Source organism: Solea solea, chromosome 13 (genome assembly GCF_958295425.1).
Source record: "Solea solea chromosome 13, fSolSol10.1, whole genome shotgun sequence".
Lineage (NCBI taxonomy): Eukaryota > Metazoa > Chordata > Actinopteri > Pleuronectiformes > Soleidae > Solea > Solea solea.
The window spans coordinates 24,347,182-24,371,130 of NC_081146.1; the positions used below are offsets into that span (position 1 = coordinate 24,347,182).

Genomic DNA, 23,949 nt, shown 5'->3' on the forward strand with positions numbered 1-23,949 from the left:
AGAGTGTAAAATTTAGAAACCTTTAATCTGATGTGTTATTAATTACTTATAAAGTGTTAATAACCTAATAATGAATCATTTGTATAAATAGCCTTATATTACAGTAGTACCCAAATATCTTTGTTGCTTTTTTATTTGATTAAAAAACAGCGTCTTCAATGTCAATATATAGTTTTCTTTGCTCCAATTAACAAAAATAAAGCATTAAAACTGAATAACAAAACATTATTTTGAGATTAATCGAGAAAATTATGAATATCTGGTAAAAAAAATTTTTGCAAACTGATTGAAAAGATCGATAAAAAATAGCTGAACTCTACTGAATAATTATTTGACTAAACTTTCTTCTCTGATAAAGACCCTCATAACATAAACCTCAAAATAATTAGATTAGTGCTGGATGTTTTTTTTTTTTTTAAATGTGTTTTCCTGCAGATTTTTAGGCTAAATCAGGGTCAAAAATAACTTGCCATTGCCAGTTTGAGTCATTAACCAAGTTAAGAATTAACCAGTCACCTCAGCTATACTACTCTAAATCCTTTATCCCACGTCTGCAACTAAAATACGCAATAAATACCATAAAATTCTAAATTCTAAATTTAGAATTTGCACTTTTTCTAACTGTATAAGTTCTGTAACATCACAAGAATACAATTCTCTACCTTCACTGTTTCTCATTTGAAATGTGTGTCAAATTTAATTTTCTTATTTTCTTCAAAGTGTAATTTCACAGTAACCGCCACTAACCACCAGTGCCCGCCAGATGTTCAGAATAATATGTTCTGAAGAAGGAGCAGAAAGAGGGAAAAAGGTGACAAAGTGACTTGCTGGCATGAGGCCACTGCAATGCTGCCATGGAAACCAAGTTATATATACAGTATATATATTTGTATTTGTATAAATATTTATATTGAAAAAAAAACCTGCCTTTTAATAATCACCACCGCACTGTAACTTTACCTCTTTTCCCTCCCTGTCGGAGCAGATTGTGCAGTTCATAATTAGGCAGGCAATTAGAAGAAAAGAGAAAAAAGAAAAAGAAAAGAGAGAAAAAGAGAGAACGGCTCTGGCCTGAAAATCAATTCCAGTCAGTGCAGAACAGAATCAATAACGTGGACAAAGAGAAGAAGAGGCAACGATTCAATCTGCATCATACTGAACCAGAGTCGTCGCTGTCGCTGTTTTAAACTCAACGACAACGATTCACACACACGCGGATTATTTTTCATCATTGAATCCTCTTCTTTTATCCCCACTTGTCGACTTTGACGTGAATCCCCCACTCGCTGGGACTCTTAATGTTTCCAGTTTTTTTTGACGTTATAGTCTAATCTAATCTCAATCTACGAGGAGAGACGTGTTTGTGTGTTTCCTCCAGCTTCATACAACCCACAGCCTTTTCCAGACTTAACGAGGGGACCGTTAAATATTAACCAACCTTAAATAAAAGGACAGTGTGGGATATTAGAGTGTGCTACATACTGAAACAGTTAAAAACTATATTCACTTGCTTTACTTTGCTATTAGACTATGGTTTTCCAGGTGGAAACACTTTGAAAAACACTTCACTTCCGTGCACCAGTGACAAAAACAGCACTTATCTTCTTCCCAGAACACAGGTGTGTTATTTTGGTGGTTGAAAGCCTGTCAGGATTTATCTAAGGGACACTTGTGATTTGCACAAAATAAAAAAAACAGAATGGAAACTCAAGAGAAATTGAAAAGGTTTTAAAAAATATTGCTTTCACTTGAAGCCGAGAGAAAAAGGTTGTTGAACAAAAAGGGGAAACATGTGCAGTCAATAAAGTACGTTTAGAAACTTCCACGTTTCACAGCACGATGATCGACGGAAACGTTGCATCTTCTTATCCTTCAGTGGTCACCAGAACTTCTGCGCCACCTACAGCTCAACTCCGTGAAGTAACTTCCACTATTGTGACATAAATGTGCGTTTTAATTTTAAAACAAATCGTCTAAGGATTTTTTAAAGGAAACTTAAAATTAAACACTGTTTTTGTCAAAGGACTCCAGGTGCAGAGGAGTGAGCCGTTTGTAAAGTGACACAAACGACACTTTCTTAACAATGAGATAAAGCAGTAAACATGTTTCTGTTTTTCTTTTACAAACACCCTGAACTACCCCTTTAATACGAGAGCAGCGAGTCTTCAGCTTCTCAGCAAACACACAAACCTCGCTTGTGTAACTTTGTTAGTAAACAGTTTGGGCACAGAGTGCCTGTTAAACGACATCTACTGTAAACTGTTAAACAGCCCAAACCTTTTCATCTGGACAGTGAAGCGGCCATTTTGTGCCTGTCGCTGTGAAACGCGCGCGCATGCCGTCACTGTTCCTTGCGCTCACGCGCCGCAGCGTGCGACTGGTCGGGCTTCCACAGCAGCGGCGCGCTGAAGATACCGATGACGCCCAGGTTGAGGGCGAAGCTGGCGACGAGCACGCCGATGGTGCTCAGGAAGGAGGGCGTGGCTCCGTGGCCCACCAGCCACGCCCGCCGTGACATCATGTCGGCGATCACGCCCTCCATCTGGAAGTGGGTTCCCACCACGGCGCTGACGTGGAAGAGCTGGTGACTGTGGCCTGTGAGGGGAGACAAACAGACTCAACTCAGCTTTTTATTATTCTGTGGGCAAGCAGTCGAGTGAGGCGTCTTTTAAATAGAAGGTGAAGGGTTCGATTCCCGGCTCAACTTGTCTACGTGACGATGTGTCCGTGGGCAAAGACACTTGCTCCTGATGGCTGTGTGAATGGGTATGACAGATTCAAGGAAAATTCACGACATGAATGAGTGAATGGCAGAAACTGCTGTGTAAAGCAGCTTTAAATGGACTAGAAAAACAAAAAAAAGTTAAACCTTTACCTGCTAAATCTACTTTTTTTATTTATACATAAGAAGAATACATTGAAATGTGAATATACATAATAGGATCATTCAGTTTGTTTATTTTTATTTGATAATTATAACGTCACCTCTGAATTTTTGAAAGCTTCTTTAACTCACTTCAACGGAATAATTTAGTTTGTGCAGCAACATTTTTTTCAATTTTTTTATTTTATGGACCAAAAAACTCGTCAGATAACAATAAAACATGAAATCCAGATAAATAGATTACGAAAATGACCATAAGTTGTCGACCTAATACATGTAGTGAATGAATGACAGCTGATAAATGAGAAGAAAATGACCATAAAATAAACATGAAAAACTGAAAACCTAAACTATTATTTTTATAATCTATTTATCTGGATATTTTTTGTTTTATTATTATTTGATTAGTTGTTGGGTCCACAAAATGTCAGAAAATGTAAAAAAAAAATCTTGTTAAAATGCATGTTTATTATTTATTATCTTTATCTTTGCTGATGTAAATTTCTTATCTTATCTTCTTATCTTATTTTTTCAAATATATAAAATGATGTGATGACAGTATCAGTGAGTATGTTATTGAATTAACTAATGAATTCAAAAGAAAACTAGGACTAACTTCTTTAAATTCATTTAGACTCATTTAGTCAACGTTCCAAAAAAGAGATCCTTAAAATCTTTGGACCCCGTTCTATAATTGTGTATTTGAGATTTGATCTGAAATAATCAGTTTCTCTGTGATATTGATTTTGTGAACTGCTCGTCTGCAGTTCCTCCACTGTCCACCAGACAGCAGCAGCCCACACTTTGGGGAATTACAGCCCCTACATCTTTGAAAAGCAGCAAAATTCACAACTTTATACACAGATTCCTATTTATTCCAAATTCCAAAGAATTACAAGTGGAGAACTCGCAGTTTTAAGGTTAAATTACAAATGTATGACGATGTACTGATAATTTACTCTCAGCTGCTGTCACTGAGCTGTTTTTAGCCTCGACAGTGACGCATCCACCTCTCTTTGGTTTGTGCTCAGTGCAGCGTTTCCTCCGTGGTCCTCGGACAATGAGGCGCGTGTGAATCTTTTGCCAAAACAAACAACAACAAAACAACAGTGTGCCATTGTTTTGTGGACGGCAGCGCGGCAGAAGAAGAAGAAGAAGAAGCAAACTAAAAATATCCACAACCTCACAGGGAGGGAGGTCATGTGAAAGTTATACGTGTTTTAATTAATATGCAATTTTGTTTTTGTATAATAACACGTCTTATTTTCTGACAACGCGAGCATCATTTTCCCGCCAGTTGCAACACATGGAAGCGTTAGATTTCAACGAGACGTACCGATGTAGTCGAATCGCCCTGGGGCAAGCCTCTCCGGGAGGTGGGCGGTAAACAGGAAGCAGGTGAGGAAGGCGAAGAGGAGGTGGTAACAGTGACTGGACAAGGCGCTGCTGGAGCCGCAGTTTCCTCCACAGCACAGAACAATCTACACAGAGATGAGCAGATCAATAATACGATTTTGGGGGGAAAAGGAAATTAGTTTCTGGGTTCAAACCTGAGTGTTTATGTGTAATAAACATTAATACAAACACACAGAATCCTGTGGCTTTATGGAAACAAAACAGTTCACAGTGGGATTTAAAGGGGCAGAAGTTCAGAGGATCTGTGATTGTAAATAACAACATTCACTCCCTCATACCAAAGTCCAATGACAAAAACAGAGATTTAAGCTCATGGACTGCAGGAGATGTTGGTCTACTGCTGCGTCAAGAGCGTAGGTTTGGGTTACTAAAATCTGAATAAAGTATTTCAAACACAGACGTCAAAAAAAATAACACAACTGAACTTGAATTGGTAAAAATCCCTGTTTTACCCTGAGTGAGCGTTTTACAAAGTGACACAACAAGCATTTTCTGTCATCCTCAGTCACAACCACATTTCACCGAGGCTGCATCTCACCCTATGGAGCTCACTCGAGCCTCAGCAACGACACACATTATTATAAGTGAACTGAAAACAGAAGAATTGTAAAACAGTGAAGCTGTGTGCGACCGGTGCCGACACTCACCCTGTAAAACAGAGGCGCCGTGTCGAATATAAACGGGACGATAAACGCTACGGTCCTCATAACTTTGCTTCTCTTTGGGAACTGCAACTCCAGGAACCTGTGGACACAGACGCAGTATTCATTTACAATCAACTGTCATTATATACATTTTTTCCTAAATAAAACACTTTAGTAAGTAACCATACTTGGAAGTAACCATACTTGGAAGCTCAACTGCACATTTGACTAGATGTCAATCTCACACTGTCCAAGCACCAAATACATGCTGTGCTTTATTGTCCATTTGACAAAATTATGTCAAATTAGAGAAAATATCAAAATAAGATATTCCAATATGACACATTTTCACTTCATCATTGTGGATTATTGAGGGGTCTGAATATGTTTCGTTAACTCACTGGATATTTAACTTAACTAGGTTTAATCCTAAACGGTTATTTTCACGATTAATCGAGTAATCATTTGGTCTCTAAAATGTCAGAAAATGCTGAGAAATGTCGATCAGTGTTTGTCAAACCTGGAAATCATGATGTTTCGTTTGGTCCACAAACCAAAAATCTGTATTTAATTAATTCTTTGTAATATGGGGCAAAGAAACCAGATTTAAGAAGCTGAAACGATCAGAAATCTTGAAAAAAAAGCTTATTTCAGCTCTAAATCCTAAACTTAAACACTGGACCGTCGTCGTCGCGGGCCCTGAGCGAAACATTCACTCACCTGGAATAACAGGACAAACTGGTGCAAAACAACGCGTTTCCAACGGCGATGGGCACGAAATGTTGATGGACGAAACTGTTCACCCAGCAGTCTGGTATGACGTAGTGTCCGTAGCTTATGGCACAACCTGAGAACACAAACACAGAGCAGATATATAAACACACGGTTGGGTGATTTGACCCAAGAGGGTTAAAGAAATCTGAAAGAGGGTTTTTCTCTCAAGGGATCAAGTTTTGGGTCACTTTAAATTAAAGAAAGTCACCTTTAAAAAAGGTTACACAGAGTGGGTGGTGGTGAATAAGCAGGAAAGTGCATATAAGGCATTTAATCAACACTTGATAAATAATTAAGTATGTAAGGACTTAATTGTTATGATGTTTAATTCTAGTGGAAGTGAGACAAGAAGGTGTTTCAATGTGGCTTTGAAACCGCATAGGTTTTTAAAATCATTTCAACATATACAGTAAAGTATCTGAAGTGGAAAACAAACACAGTGAATTATTTTTATAACATAAATCGCCCATGACACATCAGTGGATCCAAACTTTAGAACTGTCATCTCAGCTCCTTAAATTAGCCTTAAATGGCTACGCTACGCAAAAATGTACTTATTTGCTCCTAGCCACAGAAAATGCCACCTTCTCAAAAACAGCTGTAAAAAGATTATATATAAAAAAATGTTCCCATATTAGAAAAGTTAATCTTTAAAAAAAAGCAAAACAAACAGCAGAGTTGTGAAAACATACTGGCATTTAAAGGGTTACAATTGAAAAAAATAATACAATTATATATATATATATATATATATATATATTATAATATATTTCAGCCTGAAGTAGTTTTAAAAGACTGACTAACTTAAAGTGGAAATATACTGTATATATGTATACATACATATACAGTATATATAATATTTTTACAGCAGTTTTTGAGAAGATGGCATTTTCTGCCGCTAGGAACAAATTAGTAAGTTTTTTAAAGGAACTCTTACGGGTTAAATCAAAAAAGAGGCAAAGAGCAGGGACACATTTATATGAAAATCTGACTAAACACGTCCACCTACACAACTACAGCAGCGATACAAAAGGCAAATAGGTTTGACAACGCTTTGAATAACATGCAAAGTTATTTGCCAGGCAAATGACATACAGTTTATTTATTTACTGTTCTTGAAAATTAAGGGATTGCTAAAACCTGGGGCTACAAACCAATTATTCAACTCAATCATTTTGATTAAAATAAAAACTAGTTGCCTTATTTCACCTTCTTAAATGTGAATATGTGAACTGAACGTCTTTGGTTTGATGTCATTGCCCCTTTGATTTACTGAGGGCACCAGTGTGTGTGGTGCCAATGTCGGTGGTGTTTGGATAACTTAGAAATGCATTGAAAACATTTAAATATTGAAAGGTTGCTGCGCTACTACACTGAATTTAGATTGCAGCACCTGTTACGACTATTAATGGCAACTACACCTTACCGAGGCTGTAGAGGCTGAGCGCTCCGTAGTCAAAGAAGTAGCAGATGTGGCGGGACTCTGGGGACATGGTGCTGAAAGTGTGTGCACAGCTGGAGGTGAAGGGGTAAATGCAAATGAGCACCATGTAAACCAGCAGCGGCCAGGTGTAGCTGTCGGTCAGGAAGTTAAGTGTAGAGCAGAGGACACAGAAACGCCACAGGAAATACCTGGAAACACACAGAGAGATCGTTGTCTCAAGAAAAATGGCCACATGGAAACACACCAAACACATCTGAAATACACCAAAATGTAGAAGACGACATAAAAGCACGCACGTAAAGCTTGCGCGCTGTATATAAACTCCAAAACGACAACAATGAGGAGGAAGACAACAGCAAGAGTCACTCTCAAGAGATGCAATGCTGCCCTCTAGTGTTCAAAGTTCCCAATCACACTTTGAAGACCATAATCACAGCTCAATGTTCTTTAACAGGTCTTTCCTCATGTATTTTGAAAGAAAACACCAGAGTTCATTTGTTATTTGTCTCAAATGCCAGATTTTTATTTTTTTTTCTAGTCAAAGACATAAACTGCTCTTTTGTTAAAATCCCTTGACTTTAAACTGATTGTAGCTTCAATAATTATTTACAAACACAACCCAAACTACAAGACAAAGGAAGGCTGCTCAGTCGGGTGACAGCCTTTGCCAAGTCTATATAAAAGCGCTATCTTTGATCATTGTCCACCATTTTGCACCCTGATGACTGTTGGAGCCCGCGTTTGAAGTTTTGCTTTCTTCTCATGTGTTGACCCCGTTCTTCAAGAGCGACTGCATTCAACCGCTGAATAAAGACACACCTCAAGTACAATACTTCCATTTTTGACACAATACCGCTCAGTAACTAGACTCCACATATCAAAGCACAGCCTTCCCAAGCATGGTAACATTAGAGGACAGTAGCTTACTTTTAGTTTTTTTTCTGAAATATTGGAGCAATGTGTTCGACTCATTTCACTCTGAATGAGTTTTTGCCAAGCTAAGCTCTGCAAAAGCTGCTGCCAGGAAAATCCTTCTGTTAAAATCTGAGTGAAATGGCTCTAAAATCCAACAGCTTCCTCTCACCTTCAGTGCTTGCTCAGTGAAACAAGTCTCTCTTGGTGCATTCCATTTGTAGTTGGAATTCTGATTTCCAAATTGGAGCAACCTCACATATACAAACACTGCGTCTTTAAAGTTAGTAGCACATCTGTCGCATTAATTTCACAGTAAATCAGTCGTACACGTAGTACTGTTTTATCTTTATCTGTGGACATGTTGCTACGGGCCACACGGTTGGTGTAGTGGTTAGCACTCTTGCCTTTGGCACAGCACCCCTGTGACCCTGGATGGATGGACAGACATGTTGCTACACTGTTTTTGTACAAAACATACCATGTGAGGTTGGTATCAACTGGTATTGCTAAAAATGGCTAGTCTGGGATACGTTTGCGTCATGGTTTCTTCCGGACTTCTCTCTGGAACGTGGTTAACTCAAAGCTCCGACTTCTGATGTAAATGGAACGCAGCATCAGTCTCAAATCTGGGAGAAACTATTCCATTATCTAATCAGAAGCCAGAACTCCACAAAAAGGTGGTCCTCTCTGCTCAAGAGGTTGGGTTTGTCTGTGATTAAATGACCACACCTTTCCCCAAATGCATTCACTAGGTAACATAAAAAGTGGACAGAGAAAGACGCAAAACAAGAAATCACTGACAGTAGCTTTAACAACTCCAGAGACATTTGAGGAGATGGTTTTTGGGAACTTCAAAACACATCAACATTTGACAAACGTTCAAACACGTCACCACAAACACACCATGTTGGAAGGAAGTGGGTCCAGATGTTCATCGTCTCATTGTTCATGTGAAAGCTGCTGAGGACACAGTCTAGCGCTGAGCTCTTGGGATGACGGTATCCGGAGATGATGCTGTCCTCTCTGAACACCTGAGGACCAACCAGACAATACACATCAATAATGTCACTGGAGAAAACTCTTTGAGGACTTCCAAATTTGTGGCGAAGCAAGGACTGTAAAGACATGGTTTGACCAAAATTTGGTTCCCACAGAGACCTGACCTCATCTCCATTGAGCACCTTTGGGGTGAACTGGAACAGAGATTGCGAGCCAGTAAACATTGCAGAGAGGGTCTAGAGTAAATCCTTCCTTACCTTGGGGATCTGGTGGTTGTCATACAGCTGGGGAAGTGTGAAGCGGAGCATATCTGCGGGCAGCCGGATGACACCCCTCCCTCTTTGACAGACCTCCCTGAGCCTGGCGCGTCCTCCGCGGCAGAGGACCAACCAGACAGGATAGTCAAACACTGGGATCCGGGGGCCTTGTCCTGGGCTGCTGGGCTCCCATCGCAAGCACCGGCCCCAGCCCTGGCTCCACCCATCTCCAATGCCACTACTGGCCCTGATCCCCTGCCACACTGGTAACACTGAAAAGACACAGACACACACAGTTGTTACCTTACATTATAAACCTCCTGCGGTCCAAGGTCATCTAAGGGTCTCTGAGGTTTTAGCTTCAAGAGCTATTGGTAGTTCCAATGTAGACATTACCAGAATTCCCATGGTTCAAGTGACGAGACAGCAAAAAGGATGAGGCACAATAGGAATTATTGTTCAATAATTCAATAAGAACGATACTCTGCATCTCCACTTGGGTGTGTGCAGCTTGCACCAACTATGTCCCACCAGAGGAGGGTGTGGTCCAATCATAGGGCAGTTCAAAGAGAAAGCAGGGGGGTTGGTGAGTTTCCGAGATGGGAATCAGAGGCCTAAGATCTCAGAAATCCCAAGTTCTGACTACAAAAGGTGGCTGTAGTTTTACAAAAAAAATAAATTAAAGGCTACATACAAAAAACTACTACCTGAGAAACCACTGAGCCTTCCAACGTTTACAAAGCAAGATGAAAGCAATGACATTAAAATGAAAGCTGCCAATTTTATCGTCTTCAAACACATCCGTCACCTGACCACACGTTGCCTAAAGCACCTCAGCTGCACCTTGTTTTATGACACAGTCTGAGGGTTAAAACGGCAACAATATCAGTCACGTGCACAGTCATGCAGGTTTGTTGAGCTTCTCACAACGATGCTTCGACTCTGACACGAGCGCTACATGTAAATGACATGCAACAGAAACGTTCATTGTACTAGTCAATACAGCAGCGAGCCGATTTCTACTTGCTTGCTTGTCAACGGTGCATCTTTATTCAGTTGTGTTTGGAGGCCTCTTCTCCGGAGCAACAACCACCGCCTGTGTGGATTACATCAAGGTTCAAACACAAAGGGAGGAGGAAGCTGTGGCCGTCGAAGCCATTGTTAAGGTCCAAGATACTGACACTAGTGGGAGTAAGTGTCCTATATACAGCAACCTTTACATTATGAACACAATACAGGGTTATTTAAAAGCAAGGATAAAAACCTTTTGTAGTACACATTCATCCTTAACCTTTCTGCCTCAATTGCTGTGAATTCAGCGAGTCTTTGTCAATGATGAAGACTTTCAGAGACATATTAGAGCTGCTAAATAATATTCACCATCATTTGGGTTAAAATTGATTTGAGCCAGCGCTTACGCTAGAAAATACAAAAAGAGGTCAAACTTAGCCTTGATAATAAAATACCCTCAAAGTCGAACTTATGAGATAAAGTCTTTTTATCGACTTTTTATTTCATAATTTCAACTTTTTAGCTCATAATTCTGACTTTTATCTTATGATTTCGACTTTTTATCTCATGATTTGACTTTTTATCTCATGATTTCGACTTTTTATCTCATAAGTACGACTTTTTATAGTATATATATATATATATATATATATCTTTACTGACACTGCATGTTTAACCCGGGGATTCCACTGAATACTGAACTGATTCCTGAACTGTATTCTATTTTTGCCGCAAATCGGACCAGGAAGTCAGACACTGTTACAACATTTAAGAGTTATCTTTAGAATAAATGTCCCACCATGTTGTTTCGATTATTTTGTTTTTGTAATCGTTTCAGATAATTGCACAGCACTACTACATCGTCATTTGTGTTTATTTTACTGTATAAACAACACAGCACATATTACTATTGTTTGCATTTAACTATTGCAAATATCCACAGAAAATAAAATACATGACTTTTTGGTGCAGTCAGACATTTTGTTGGTCCTCTGCATAATGTTATTGTTATACCCTGGTATTCTCATAGAGATTGACTGTATATCTCCAGTAGAATACCAGGGTCAGCATGTGTCCCAGATCTATCTGGTTTTAATGTGTTCCACATTTTAGTGTTCCACATTAAAACTGCAGCAGCAAAAACAATCGCAGGGAAAATGTTACATCAGTCTCATGACAGTAGTTCTCGTAGTGTGAGGTCTGGAGCTGACACTGATAACAATCTCCTATTGTGGCTGCTCTTGGGATTTAAATTTGAAGAATGCCTGCTATTGTGACGCTGCATTTGCCTGCGACAGAGCGCAAGCGTAAAACTGTACTTTTGTGCATTTCAGTCAGACAAAAATGATTATGTGTATTTCAAAAGACTGGATTTATTTATTTCCCCTAATGTCATGTAAACTTAACGTCTCTCTTGAGTCAAATTGGTGGAAAAATCTTCTAATCTCTGAATGGGAACATTTTCTAATCTCTGAATGCGAACATTTTGTAATCTCGGAATGTGAAGATTTTCCAATGTTGGAATGTGAATATTTCCTAATGTCTGAATGCCAACGTTTTCTAATCTTAAAATGTGAACATTTTCTAATCTCGGAATGTGAATATTTTCTAATCTCTAAATGTGAATGATTTCTAATCTCTGAATGTGAATATTTTCTAATCTCTGAATGTGAATGATTTCTAATCTCTAAATGTGAATGATTTCTAATCTCTGAATGTGAATATTTTCTAATCTCTGAATGTGAATGATTTCTAATCTCGGAATGTGAATATTCAACATAACATCATTGTTGCCCTCTGCTGGACAACTTGGTAACTACTTCAAATGGTGTGATGTGCTTCTATGCTGCATATTTTGAACTCAAAAAAGTTCAAAATGCATCAATGTAACCACTTTGGGGTCCATTCCTATTGTAAACATTTAGATTTTTAATGATTAAACTTTAGATTTTGTAGTATTGGCAGCATTGTTTTCAGTGAAAATCTCTTTCATAACCAAGCAAAATTGTCATGGAACCTTAAATATCTACATGCACTGGAAATCAAAATCGGTATTGAATCAATTCAGAAAAATCTGTACTGATACCAAGTCCTTTAATCATATTTCATTCCACCACAATGACACAAACACGCTGACATCCAAACGTGTCTGTTCTTATTAAACCATGAAGGCAAAGCACAAACTGTGCTCATGTTAGTGACACAAACTAGGACACAGTCTTTTCATTGTGGACAAACAAAGGCATTGTTGGTCATATTATCTCAGACGTTTCATCTGTTTAAGGGTATGTAACCATTTTCAAACATTAAAAGCTAATATAGACAGTTTAACTGGCCAGACTGGGTTAATACAGCTCATACCTAGAGGGGGCTCCTCCCTGTCAGTGCGACAACAACAAGAGTCGACCACTAACTTCTTGCAGCCCAGCTGCAGGCCGCGCGGCCTGATCACTGACAGAGTGAGCTTTGTGCACATCTGAGCTGTGACGGTATAAAAAGTTCCGGCGACTGACACTGGACTGGAATCAGGCTCCCGTCACTCACTCACTCACTCACTCACTCACTCACTCACTCACTCACACTATCCTACAGTAGAAAACATGCACAAGCATAGATTTGTGTCAATATAACAACACTTTTTAAGAAGCAAAAAAAATATTGATTTAATCATTCAAAAATATTGTATTTTACTGTTATTATTGTTTAAAAATACACTTGTTCTTTGCACTCCGTGATATGGTCTTTGCACTCCCTTATTTGTTCTTGGCGCTCCCTTGAATTGGTAGGAAATGTGTTCATGTGATTTTACACATTCACTGTTATGAAATCAATGAATGCATAATAAACGTAATATCGTGATTAATTCTCTGACAATAATCGTACCAAGAAAATTTATAATCGTGACACCCCTAGTTGTGTATTATTTCCACGGCAAATAAGCTCCACACAGACCCTGAAAGTATGTCAGTGTGTCCTTTCACACTGTCCCTGCTCCATTAACTTAACTGTGTGACCAAGTTCTACACGCTCTACATTTGATTTAAAACACACAAATGAAGATAAATGGGATTCCTCCGATGTGCAGAAAACATCAGCACATCACGCTGATCCTTCAGTAAAGAAAAAAAACAATCTCACATCTCACAACAAACACTTGGCAGATTTTCGGCCAAAGGATCCACAAACTCATGATGTTACAGCATTGATATGTAGCATCACTCAACCACGCACAGGCCAGAAAAACACTCCCTCCCCTCACTCCTGCCTGTCGGTCCAAGGTCGGTCCGCGAAGACTTGACGGATGAGTCACGACTTGTCTGAAGACCAGGAGGATTTAGCTGTGCCAGTTTAGGCCGAGGCAACTTTAAACGTGTAATAATGACTGAAGAATGAATGAAGTTTAAAGCGTGCGTCCATCGTCTCTCCACGAAGATTCCACACATTCTTGTTGCCAAAGACACATATTCACATGTTAACAATAACATTTCATCTAACCTGACCCGGCCCTTTGTTATGGTTTAAATTATGAAGTATTAGTCCTGTTAAATATTGAGATTTTAGCAGTTTTCCCTAGTAATTGTTGGAGATTAACCTACATTTTTAGGATTGTTAAGTCTGTTATTTATTCTGAGAATACACAAAGGTTTTTTAATGGATCTTGCATTTTTGGGAGCCCTAAAACGTGAGGTTATTTAGAACACTATTTCAAAACTTCTTCTTTTTTTTACATGCATTATAAAAAATACTGATTTTAATATTCTTTTATTAGTTTTTAAATCCTTAAACGGTCTTAGCCCCACCTTGTGCTCTGAGCTGCTTTATCCTTAAACCCATTTTTATTGTTTGGCTATTGACCCAGTATGAGACATTGGTTTTTTTCTCTCTTTTTTTATACTTTTATTGTAAGACTTGTAGATTTGTGTTGTTTTTATACTTTCATGTATGTTTGTAAAATTGTTTTGTTTATCGCTGATGTACAGCACATTGTTTCAAGTGCTTTATGAATAAAGTTGGATTGGATTGACGCTTGTCTCTCCTGATGTTTTGTCCCACCTCTGGTGCTAAAGTCCTTTTTTTGTTTTGTTGGTTTCTTTCTTGAAGTGTAAACAGCCCGGTACAAATTTGTTGACAAATTACATTCCGCAAACTCAGGGAGAATAACAATTTATTCTAAATGACGTGCGGAATGTTTCCTACTACTGCTTACGTGAATCCAACAGCGACCACAAGACCACGAGAAGCTGAAGATCACGTCCCAACTGCTGCTGAAAGCACCTGAAACCTGAAAGCCCTGTCTCAATTCTGGACTTTACTCAAACAAAACTTCCTTCCTCTTTCTTCTCCTCTTACTTCTGAAATTCCTTACCCTTGCGTGTGATGTCGCCATGTGACCTTTCTCAATGGACGTCTTTATTGGCCCCGAGGCTGACAATAAGAAGGCTATGCAGTATGCCCACACGGACCCTGCACTGTGTGGCGACGTCTTATTCCTCTGTTCAAACACGCACAGAATGTCTCATTTTTTATTCTGCGACCATTTTGTCCCCCCCCCCCCCCCCCCCACACACACACACGTGCTTTACTGCCGGCTGAACACGTCGAACACATGTCTGAACATGCTACGTTCACCTGTTTGCCTCAAACATCAGTGAAGAGGAAAGCAAAACTATTCAGACGGTTATTTGTTTTTTTTCTCGGTTAGGGAAAATCAAGTCAGACTGGTCCCCATGGTTCTCAAACTGTGGTGCGTGTACCACCAGTGGTACGCGAGTTTCCTCTGGTGGTATCACTTATCACTGTATGCGATCGGAGTGGAGGAATTTTTATTTCTCCTTTATTTAACCAGATAAAAAGACCCATTGAGATCAAGATCTCTTTCACAAGGGTGACCTGGCCAAGAAAGGCAGCAGCACACGTCATAGTCAATTAAAAACAGGAAGACAACAACTACAATACAAACATAGAATTACAAAAGTACAACTAGACAAACATAAAGTGCAAAAGTTTTGGTCACAGTAACAATTTAAGAGCACAGGCACTGTTCAATTGTTTTTTGTTGTCTATCTTTTAAGATGGAGCGGAAAGCTCCCAGCGAAATAAGAGCATGCAATTTAAGTTCTGTTTGGAGGGCATTCCAAGTAGAGGGGGCAGAGAAACTGAAAGCTTTTTTCCCCATTTCGGTCCGAACGCGTGAGGCAGACAAGTGCAAAATATCATTGGAACGTAAGGCATAATGGCTTCTGGTCCGCTGAAGAAAAGTACTCAAATAGGTAGGAACCAAGCCGAGAAGAGCCTTATAGACAAGAGTCATCCAGTGTGTGTAGCGTCTTTCAGACAGAGAAGACATGGAAGCTTTGGCATACAATTCACAGTGGTGGGTGAGGCGGCTACAGCCAGTGATGAACCTCAGAGCACAATGATAGACTGGAGTGTATACACTGTATGCGATCGGAGTGGAGGAATTTTGACCAGAGTGCGTTGATAATTGAACAAATAATGATACAAAATTATAATAAATTAAATTATAATAATTATAATAGTAATAATAATAATAATAATGATGATGAAAATAATAATAATTAGACTGACTTCATCTCCCACTCCATCTTAATCTAATTTCACTTCACCAGTGCGAGAGGAAGAAGAGGATGATTAACTTGGACGTCAAAAAATAAATCTCATTTAATCAATTTATTCAAATAAAACTACACATAAAGAAATTAACCGGACACGTTTTTGTTGTTCGATTACTGAATGAACTATTAACAATTTTGATAATTTCTTAAATGTCACTATTTTCTATTTTCTTTGCTCCATATAATAAAAAAAAATCCAATTTCGTGGACAAAACAAGACATTTGAGAACATCATCATCATCATCATCAGTTCCAGAGAAGCCCTGATCTTGTTTTTATTATTCCTTGTGGGATTTTAACAAAATTACCCCCTTTAGGGTTAAAGAGCAACAAAAATACAAGCCTGGAAACATGGAAGCACATAAACAAGAACAACAACAGCAAAAATGTAACTTTTCTATCTCTGTAGATACGTTTTCTATACTGACCTTAAAACAATGTCCCAACTTCCAAGGATCCTGTCACACTACAGCAGTGGTGGTGAAAATTAAAGTACATAAAAAAACACCTTCCATGTTAACAAAATCTTATTTATACAGCTAAATACTGCAAAACATCACTTTGTCTCAAGCGACTAAAGAAGTGTCATCTCAGGGGTTCTTTATAAAATGTATTGACAACATAATTAAAATCATCCTTGTCAACCATATCATGAACTTCCCTCTTTGTGCTTTCATTCTTCTGTCCTCCTGGAATGTTTTTTTTTCTGTCTCAACGTGTTTCTCCTTATTCAGCCTCTTGTCTACATTTCACACGAAATGGACCTCTCCACATTATGTAACACACACACACACACACACACACACACACACACACACACACACGCTCTAACAGACCACAGTGAAGTCACCATCGCTTTACCTGCAAGTTCACAAGTTCAACATCTAAACCTGTCTACAGTTTTCATCGTATCAATATGACTTTTTATTTTCTGACGGGTAGGTGATCACCCACATTACAGTTTGGTAATAATCTACCCACTGGTGCATCACATACAATTCAAATAATCAAATTTGTTAATTTAAGCAAATGCAGGACTAGACACACCATCATCAGGATTTGGCTGCAATTTAAATTTAACAAGGCCTCGACGCAGTCCCATTTAACAAGTTCAGACATGTATATCTCAGCGACATAATAACAGATCAGGATGGATGTCATGCTTGTGTAAGTTGGTAAACGCTATAAACCGGTAAAGTTGTATACAGATCCAGAAAGTCGTCTGGATCCAGTGGATCAAAATGCAGACAAATCAAGCGTCTGTATGAAATACATGTGTTACATGGTCTATGATATGTGTAACATGGTCCACGATACGATCCGCGCTACATGGTCCACGATACGCGTTACATGGTCCACGATACGATATGTGTTACATGGTCTACGATACGTGTTACATGGTCCACGATACGATATGTGTTACATGGTCTACGATACGTGTTACATGGTCCACGATACGATATGTGTTACATGGTCTACGATACGCGTAACATGGTCCACGATACGATATGTGTTACATGGTCTACGATACGCGTTACATGGTCCACGATACGATATGTGTTACATGGTCTACGATACGCGTTACATGGTCCACGGTACGATATGCGTTACATGGGCTATGAAGAACAGTACCATACGCGTTACATGGTCTATTACAGTGTTTCCCAACCCTGGTCCTCAGGGAAAACTGCCCTGCATGTTTTAGATGTTGCCCTGCTCCAACACACCTGATGTGTGTTGGAGCAGGGCTTGGTGACGAGCCCTGCTCCAACATTTGGTGACGAGCTGACCATTTGAATCAGGTGTGTTGGAGCAGGGCAACATCTAAAACATGTAGGGCAGTGTTCCCTGAGGACCAGGGTTGGGAAACACTGGTCTATGATATGTGTTCAATGATCCACGTTACAATACGCGCTACATGGTCCATGATACGCGTTACATGGTCTACGATACGATACGTGTTACATGGTAAAACAACACGATATGCGTTACATGGTAAAACAATACGATATGCGTTACATGGCCTACGATCGATATACGGTACATGGTCTACGATATGTGTTACATGGTCCACGATACGATACGTGTTACATGGTAAAACAATACGATATGCGTTACATGGCCTACGATATGTTACATGGTCCACGATACGATACGCGTTACATGGTCTACGATACGCATCATATTGCACGATGGCGATATATCACCCTTACTCTGTTGTTCCTTTTATTTAAATGTCTTATTCAACCATGCAGGATCATCTGCATAAACCAACAGTCTGATCTGTAGTCTGGTTCCAGCCTTTGACAAACACATGGGAACAAACAGAAACCAGTTTTAATTCAAACGCCGTGGAGCTCACAAGCATGAACACAAACATGAGACTGTACTGGCTGCATGGATGTGGAGAGAAAAGGCGCAATATGCAACAATCTGCCCAAAAACAAACATTAACTTTGTAAGTTGTATCATATATATCAACTGACGTCTACTCCAGCACTTTCTTCTGTCTTATTAAGGTCAGACAATGTTTCTTTGCTCCATGTAACAAAGAAATTATGAAAAATTTGTGAACAAAACAAGTTAACAAATTTGTGTCAGTTTTGGATAAAAGACGAGAGAAGAATCAGCCTTTACTTTTGTACGTCACCAGAAAACATTCACATTTAAGAAGCTGATAAAGCAGAAAGCTTGTTTCAATTATTTAACAAAACAACAACCTTCAAACTGATTAATTGATTATCACATTTGTTGAAACTCTTTTAATGTCAGGATTATGCATCAGGCCATATCGCCCTGCCTAAAAGTTTCATTCATTTTGAAACATTCAATAATTAAAAACACACGTGGTAACAGATTCTATCCAAACAAACACACACACACACACACACACACGGCCCTGGAAAATGTTCGTCTCCAGAGCAACAGTGAAGCAGGAAAAAAATCACAGTGATCACATGCAGCCTATTATTCCCACAATGACTCAGATACTGTGTCTCTCAGCATGTGTGTGTGTGTGTGTATGTGTGTGTGTGTGTGTGTGTGCAGGAATTCCCATAATAACAACACAAGTCCTCACACAGGAGGAAACAAGAACAACAGCGCGCTCTCCCTCTCTCTCTTTCTCTCACTTTGAGGCTACAAACATGAAACACGCGCCGCTTTGATTCAAATGTATCCACTTACCGCGACTCTCCGACATGAGGAGGCGGATATTCTCCTCCACGGTGTCTTTATACACGGGCGGTTTGACGGACTCGGTCAGCGTCGTCCTCCCCGCGTCTGTCTCTGTCTGTCTCTCTCTGTGTCTCGGCTCTGTGTCTCTGTCCTGCCTTACCTCCCCTTTTTCTCGTCGCTGCTCACGTGGACAAACGCAGCAACAACAACACGAGCCATGTGTAGCGTCGACTCGCTGGTCACGTGACCAGAAGACGTTAGAAGACGAGTTAAAACGGAATTTTATTTTTTTATTATTTTTTTTATAAAAGTGTTGTTGTTTGTGTCAGTATTAGAAAATGATTAAACACCACATATTTTAGTCCCTATTAAAATAACTTTAAAAAGTCATTAACTTGTCTAGAACATATGGACCAAGTTTGACGCAGCTAGCTATTTTTGTTTTTCCCAAATGGCTGACTTCAGGGTGGGCGGAGCTAATGGAAGTACATTAGAAATGTGTTTCGAATCATGAGAGCACAACTATGTGCGACTTGGACACGATAGAAAAAAAATGCAAAATGAGCATTTAACGCAATTTTAGCCACTTTCTCTCATGGCAAAAATTCCCCCCCGAAACTTTGGAGTAAGCCTGACAAACTCACCAAAAAAGAGCGAAATATCAACACACACGGATAAAAAACTATCACACAGACGCACTTAAAGAGACAAGATTTCAAATAAAGAAGAAAAACGACCAAAAAGAAACAAAAAAACAGGATCGACGAGGAAATGAAACAACTGCCCAGCCAGTCATCACATGACCTCAGTGATGACCTCAGTGACCCACAGAGTGACGTCACACACACACACACACACACACATATGGTTTTACTCCACTTCATTTAACAGAAGTGCCGAAGCCTCTTGACTAAATCTCCCCAAGGTCACAGGACGCGGCCCTTTTTTCCCGATGTCCACTCTCACATGATCACATGACTGCGTAGACCTCGTTCACACGAAACAGGGGGGACGAGGACGCACGCCTTTGTCCCAATGCCAAAACCAGAGACAAAGACACATCCTGTTTTGATCGGCGCAGGCAGGAAAAACTAACTAACAGTTTTCTGTCAACGCGACTTTCTCCTCCATCAAACTCCCATGAAGGCCGCGTTTGTATTTTATGTCAAGGATATTTTATTTTTTTTCTATGTAAATATGAAATTGAATTGAATTAAATTGAATAACACAAGTAAAAACTCAACAAAACAGTGGTTCTCAAAGACAGGGTCGGGACCTACATTTGGTTTGCAGGAGATTTTGTTTGGGTCCCTAAACAAAATCTGGAGGATTTTCTTTCTAAACCTTTTAGTTCAGATTTTATGGGTATATATTTTAAATAACATGCATAAAAAAGAGTCATAACTTATTTATTGCACATGTGTTGGTAAAAAATTATTGCTCTTGTCATAATTTATATGATAGTTGGTTATCTTTTAACAGTGGGACCACTTCATTTAATCGCTGGATTATTATATTTCTTTTTTAAAAGCACAAACATTTCATGTGCACACTGACATTTTATAATAATAATAATACTCATAATAATATTAATAATAACTCCTTCAGTTACAATAGGTCAATAGGAAACAATAATGGTGAACATAAATAAATTATATTTATTTTATCTATAGTAATAATAATAAGACAGAGACAGAATTGTCAGCATTACCATATAACTGCCACATCATTATATAATTATACTAACATATTTGTCATTGTTATATATTATATTTGAAATAAAAATAAATAAATAACATTACAATTTATTGTATTTGTGTGTATATATATATATATATATATATACACACTGTATACACACTGTATATATATATATACACTGTATATATATCTATATATATATATACACTGTATATATATATATATATATATATATGTATATATATATATGGATACTGATCTTATCAAACTATTTATGAATAAAATTACAAAATATTTTCAATGCAGCTCACTTTCTGATCATTTTTACTGTAATTTCTGTTATGTCATCAATGTTATTTTGAATAGGGAGGAGAAAAAATGACTCACAACTTAATTAAACACTCGTGTGACTGAATAAATATTAAGAATTCTCCCACGATGCTTTTCTCCAGAAGTTGAATCCTCCCTCATTGCAGGGAAGTGTTTATCATTATTTTGTGAAGTAATGTTCACCAGCGTGTGTGAATTATGTGTTTTTGGACTCGCTTGGAGTTGGGAGGGACTTCGTCCGGGAGGAGGAGGAAGAGGAGGAAGAGGAGGAGGGTTTAACTGTAAAACATAACAATTCTTAGAAAGAGGAAGAGTCATCCAGGGTTTGTGTAACGTCAGAGCTCTGACTGACTGAGGAACAGCAGCAGATTCTTACACAACTTAAAAGAAGTGACTCGTGCAAGAAGCTAAAAAGAAAGTAAATATACTGTATAACAAAATTACCTCATTCTTCTTCTTTGTGTTTTTCTTCCCCAGTCTCCCTGTTGTACCAAGCTCTTCCTCCCTCCCTCCCTCCCTCCCTCCCTGCCTCACTCCCTCACTCCCTCTGCACATTCCTGCAGAAATTCAATGAAAACACTGCTGGACCCTCTGATGTCGAAACCCTGTCGCACCCCGAGGCCCGAGGCTTGTATGGAAGGCCAAGTGTGTTTACAGCAAAAAAAGAATTAGAACATTTATTCTCAGTTAAAAGTGCGAGATAAAAAGTCCCGTTTATGAGTTAGAAAGTCAAACTGAAGAGACATATACAAGCGAGAGACAACGTCATATTTATGAGACTAAAATGTACAATTGTTATTTACGATGTCAAAATGACGATATAAAAAGTCATCATTTTGAGATTGAAAGTCAAAGTGACAAGAGAGGAGAAAGCGAGATGGAACTACCAGATAGAAAAATCACAATTGTTATTAACAATGTCAGTAATGCGAGATAAAAAGTCATAATTATGAGACGCGTAGTCAAAATGACGGGAGATTAAAAAGCAAGACAGAGATATGAGGTTATATTCAGGAGTTAAAAAGCCCTAATCTTGATTTACAGTGTCAAAATGACAAGATAAAAGTCCTAAATATGAGATAGAAAGACAAAAACACGGTAGATAAAAAGTGAGATCGTGACACACGGTCATATCTATGAGGTACAAAGGCATAATCAAAACAAAGTCTTAGGTTACAAGATAAAGTCACACTGATGAAATAAAACGTCGAAATTATGAGTAACAAAATTGAGGTTAGGGTAAAGTTCTAAAAGTTAAATTATTTATTATTTTAAATCAAAAAGTAAAAATATATATACATATATATATGCACAGAGATATATAAAATATAATATATAATTTATAGTTATGAGACAAGAGAGATGACTTAAATAATGTCACAATTCACTTATATCCTAGCGAGTGATTGTGACACTGTTGGCTTTCCGTACACTTTCCTCTCTCGTATGAGGCAAAGACACAGAGCTCGTTTGTCATGACGGGGAGACGAGGCAGAGAGGGGAGCAGCAGCAGCTCTGACATCATCACCATCAGCAGCAGCAGCAGCACAGCATGCATTTACATTAATAAATCCCACACAATTAGAAAAGCATAAACATAATTCCTGAAAAGAAAAAGAGACAAAGTTACTTACGCATGAACTCCAAACAGGCGAGACATTTCCCCACAGCGAGCACTGACCCCTGCATGGACATGGCCTCCAACAGATGAGACACTTTTCACTCCCTGAGACACGTGTTTACAAAATGATGGGGGTTTGTATGTTTGAAGCCTTCATCGTGTCCCCGCCGCAGCCTTTACATTCGTCCTCTCCGAGCTCCCTGCAGCCTCACCGCTTCACGGCCTTCCAGAAAGAGGGACTGTCGTCAGTGAGGGTCAGTGAAGTTTCCCATCCCCACCCCCACCGTACCCAGTACAAGTGCCCTGCATCTCCAGTGAGTCAGGGTGGCACTGATCCTGCTGCCAGAGGATTGGCTATTCTGTGTGTGCTCGGTTAGTGTTGGGCACGAGGCCACGGGGACAGAGAGGAACACAAGAGATCCTGGTTTCAGAGCTGAAGCGGAGAAAAAAAGACTCAAGGGGGTTGAACAGGTTCACGTCGCACAAGGATTTCAGATGCAGGAGCTGCAGCTGAAACTGAATATGTATCATGTTTTTTAAAAAAAAAAATTTTTAACACTAAAGGTCCAGTTTGTGATATTTACATGGATTTATTGACTGGAGGCTGGACAAAGTAACCAGTAAACTGGACACTAATGGCTCTTTTCCACTATGGTCCCAGCTCGCGACGACTCGCCTCGCTACGGCATTAGACATCTATTTATTAAATGTTTACACCAGGTCTCAAACTCACGGCCTGCAGGCCCCTTGCACAGGCCACTAGTGACCTATGCAAGGGGCCTGCAGGCCATCATTGGCCCCTGGCGGTCCGCAGGCCCCTTGCAATTTAATGCGGCCCTCCTCTTGATATAAGTCACAAATATCGTTATTATGTTGGGGGCTTTTTTCACAAAAATGCGGGACTTTTTTTCCCTCACTTTATCGGCCCCTCCTGACCAGACTAGACACTCAGTGGCCCCCAGGTCATTTGAGTTTGAGACCCCTGGTTTACATCAAATCTTCAATTAAGCAATTACAAAAAACACTATCTTAATTCACCTAATTCACCATTGTTTCCTTAAAAGAACTTTGAAAACAACCCAGGACTGATGAACTTCTGGATTGTGTCTAAATGTCTGAAAAAGTCACATAACATAAGTT

At 39.1% G+C, this 23,949-nt stretch overlaps 1 protein-coding gene across 2 annotated transcripts; it reads right to left on the reverse strand.

Moving 5' to 3' along the window:
• Positions 1-272: 272 nt before the first annotated feature.
• Positions 273-23,074, reverse strand: paqr6 (progestin and adipoQ receptor family member VI). 2 transcript variants are annotated; one of them, XM_058647544.1, is made up of 8 exons: positions 22,823-23,074; positions 9,334-9,605; positions 8,981-9,108; positions 7,145-7,350; positions 5,665-5,791; positions 4,948-5,044; positions 4,221-4,365; positions 273-2,595 (listed from the first exon to the last, which is right to left on the reverse strand). In XM_058647544.1, the coding sequence occupies exons 1-8, from the start codon at positions 22,881-22,883 to the stop codon at positions 2,342-2,344; spliced, it is 1,290 nt and encodes a 429-aa protein (XP_058503527.1). In that variant the 5' UTR covers positions 22,884-23,074; the 3' UTR covers positions 273-2,341. The 2 variants fall into 2 exon arrangements, with proteins under 2 accessions (XP_058503527.1, XP_058503528.1); XM_058647545.1 differs by lacking the exon at positions 22,823-23,074 and adding an exon at positions 19,167-19,321.
• Between the last annotated feature and the right edge of the window lie 875 nt (positions 23,075-23,949).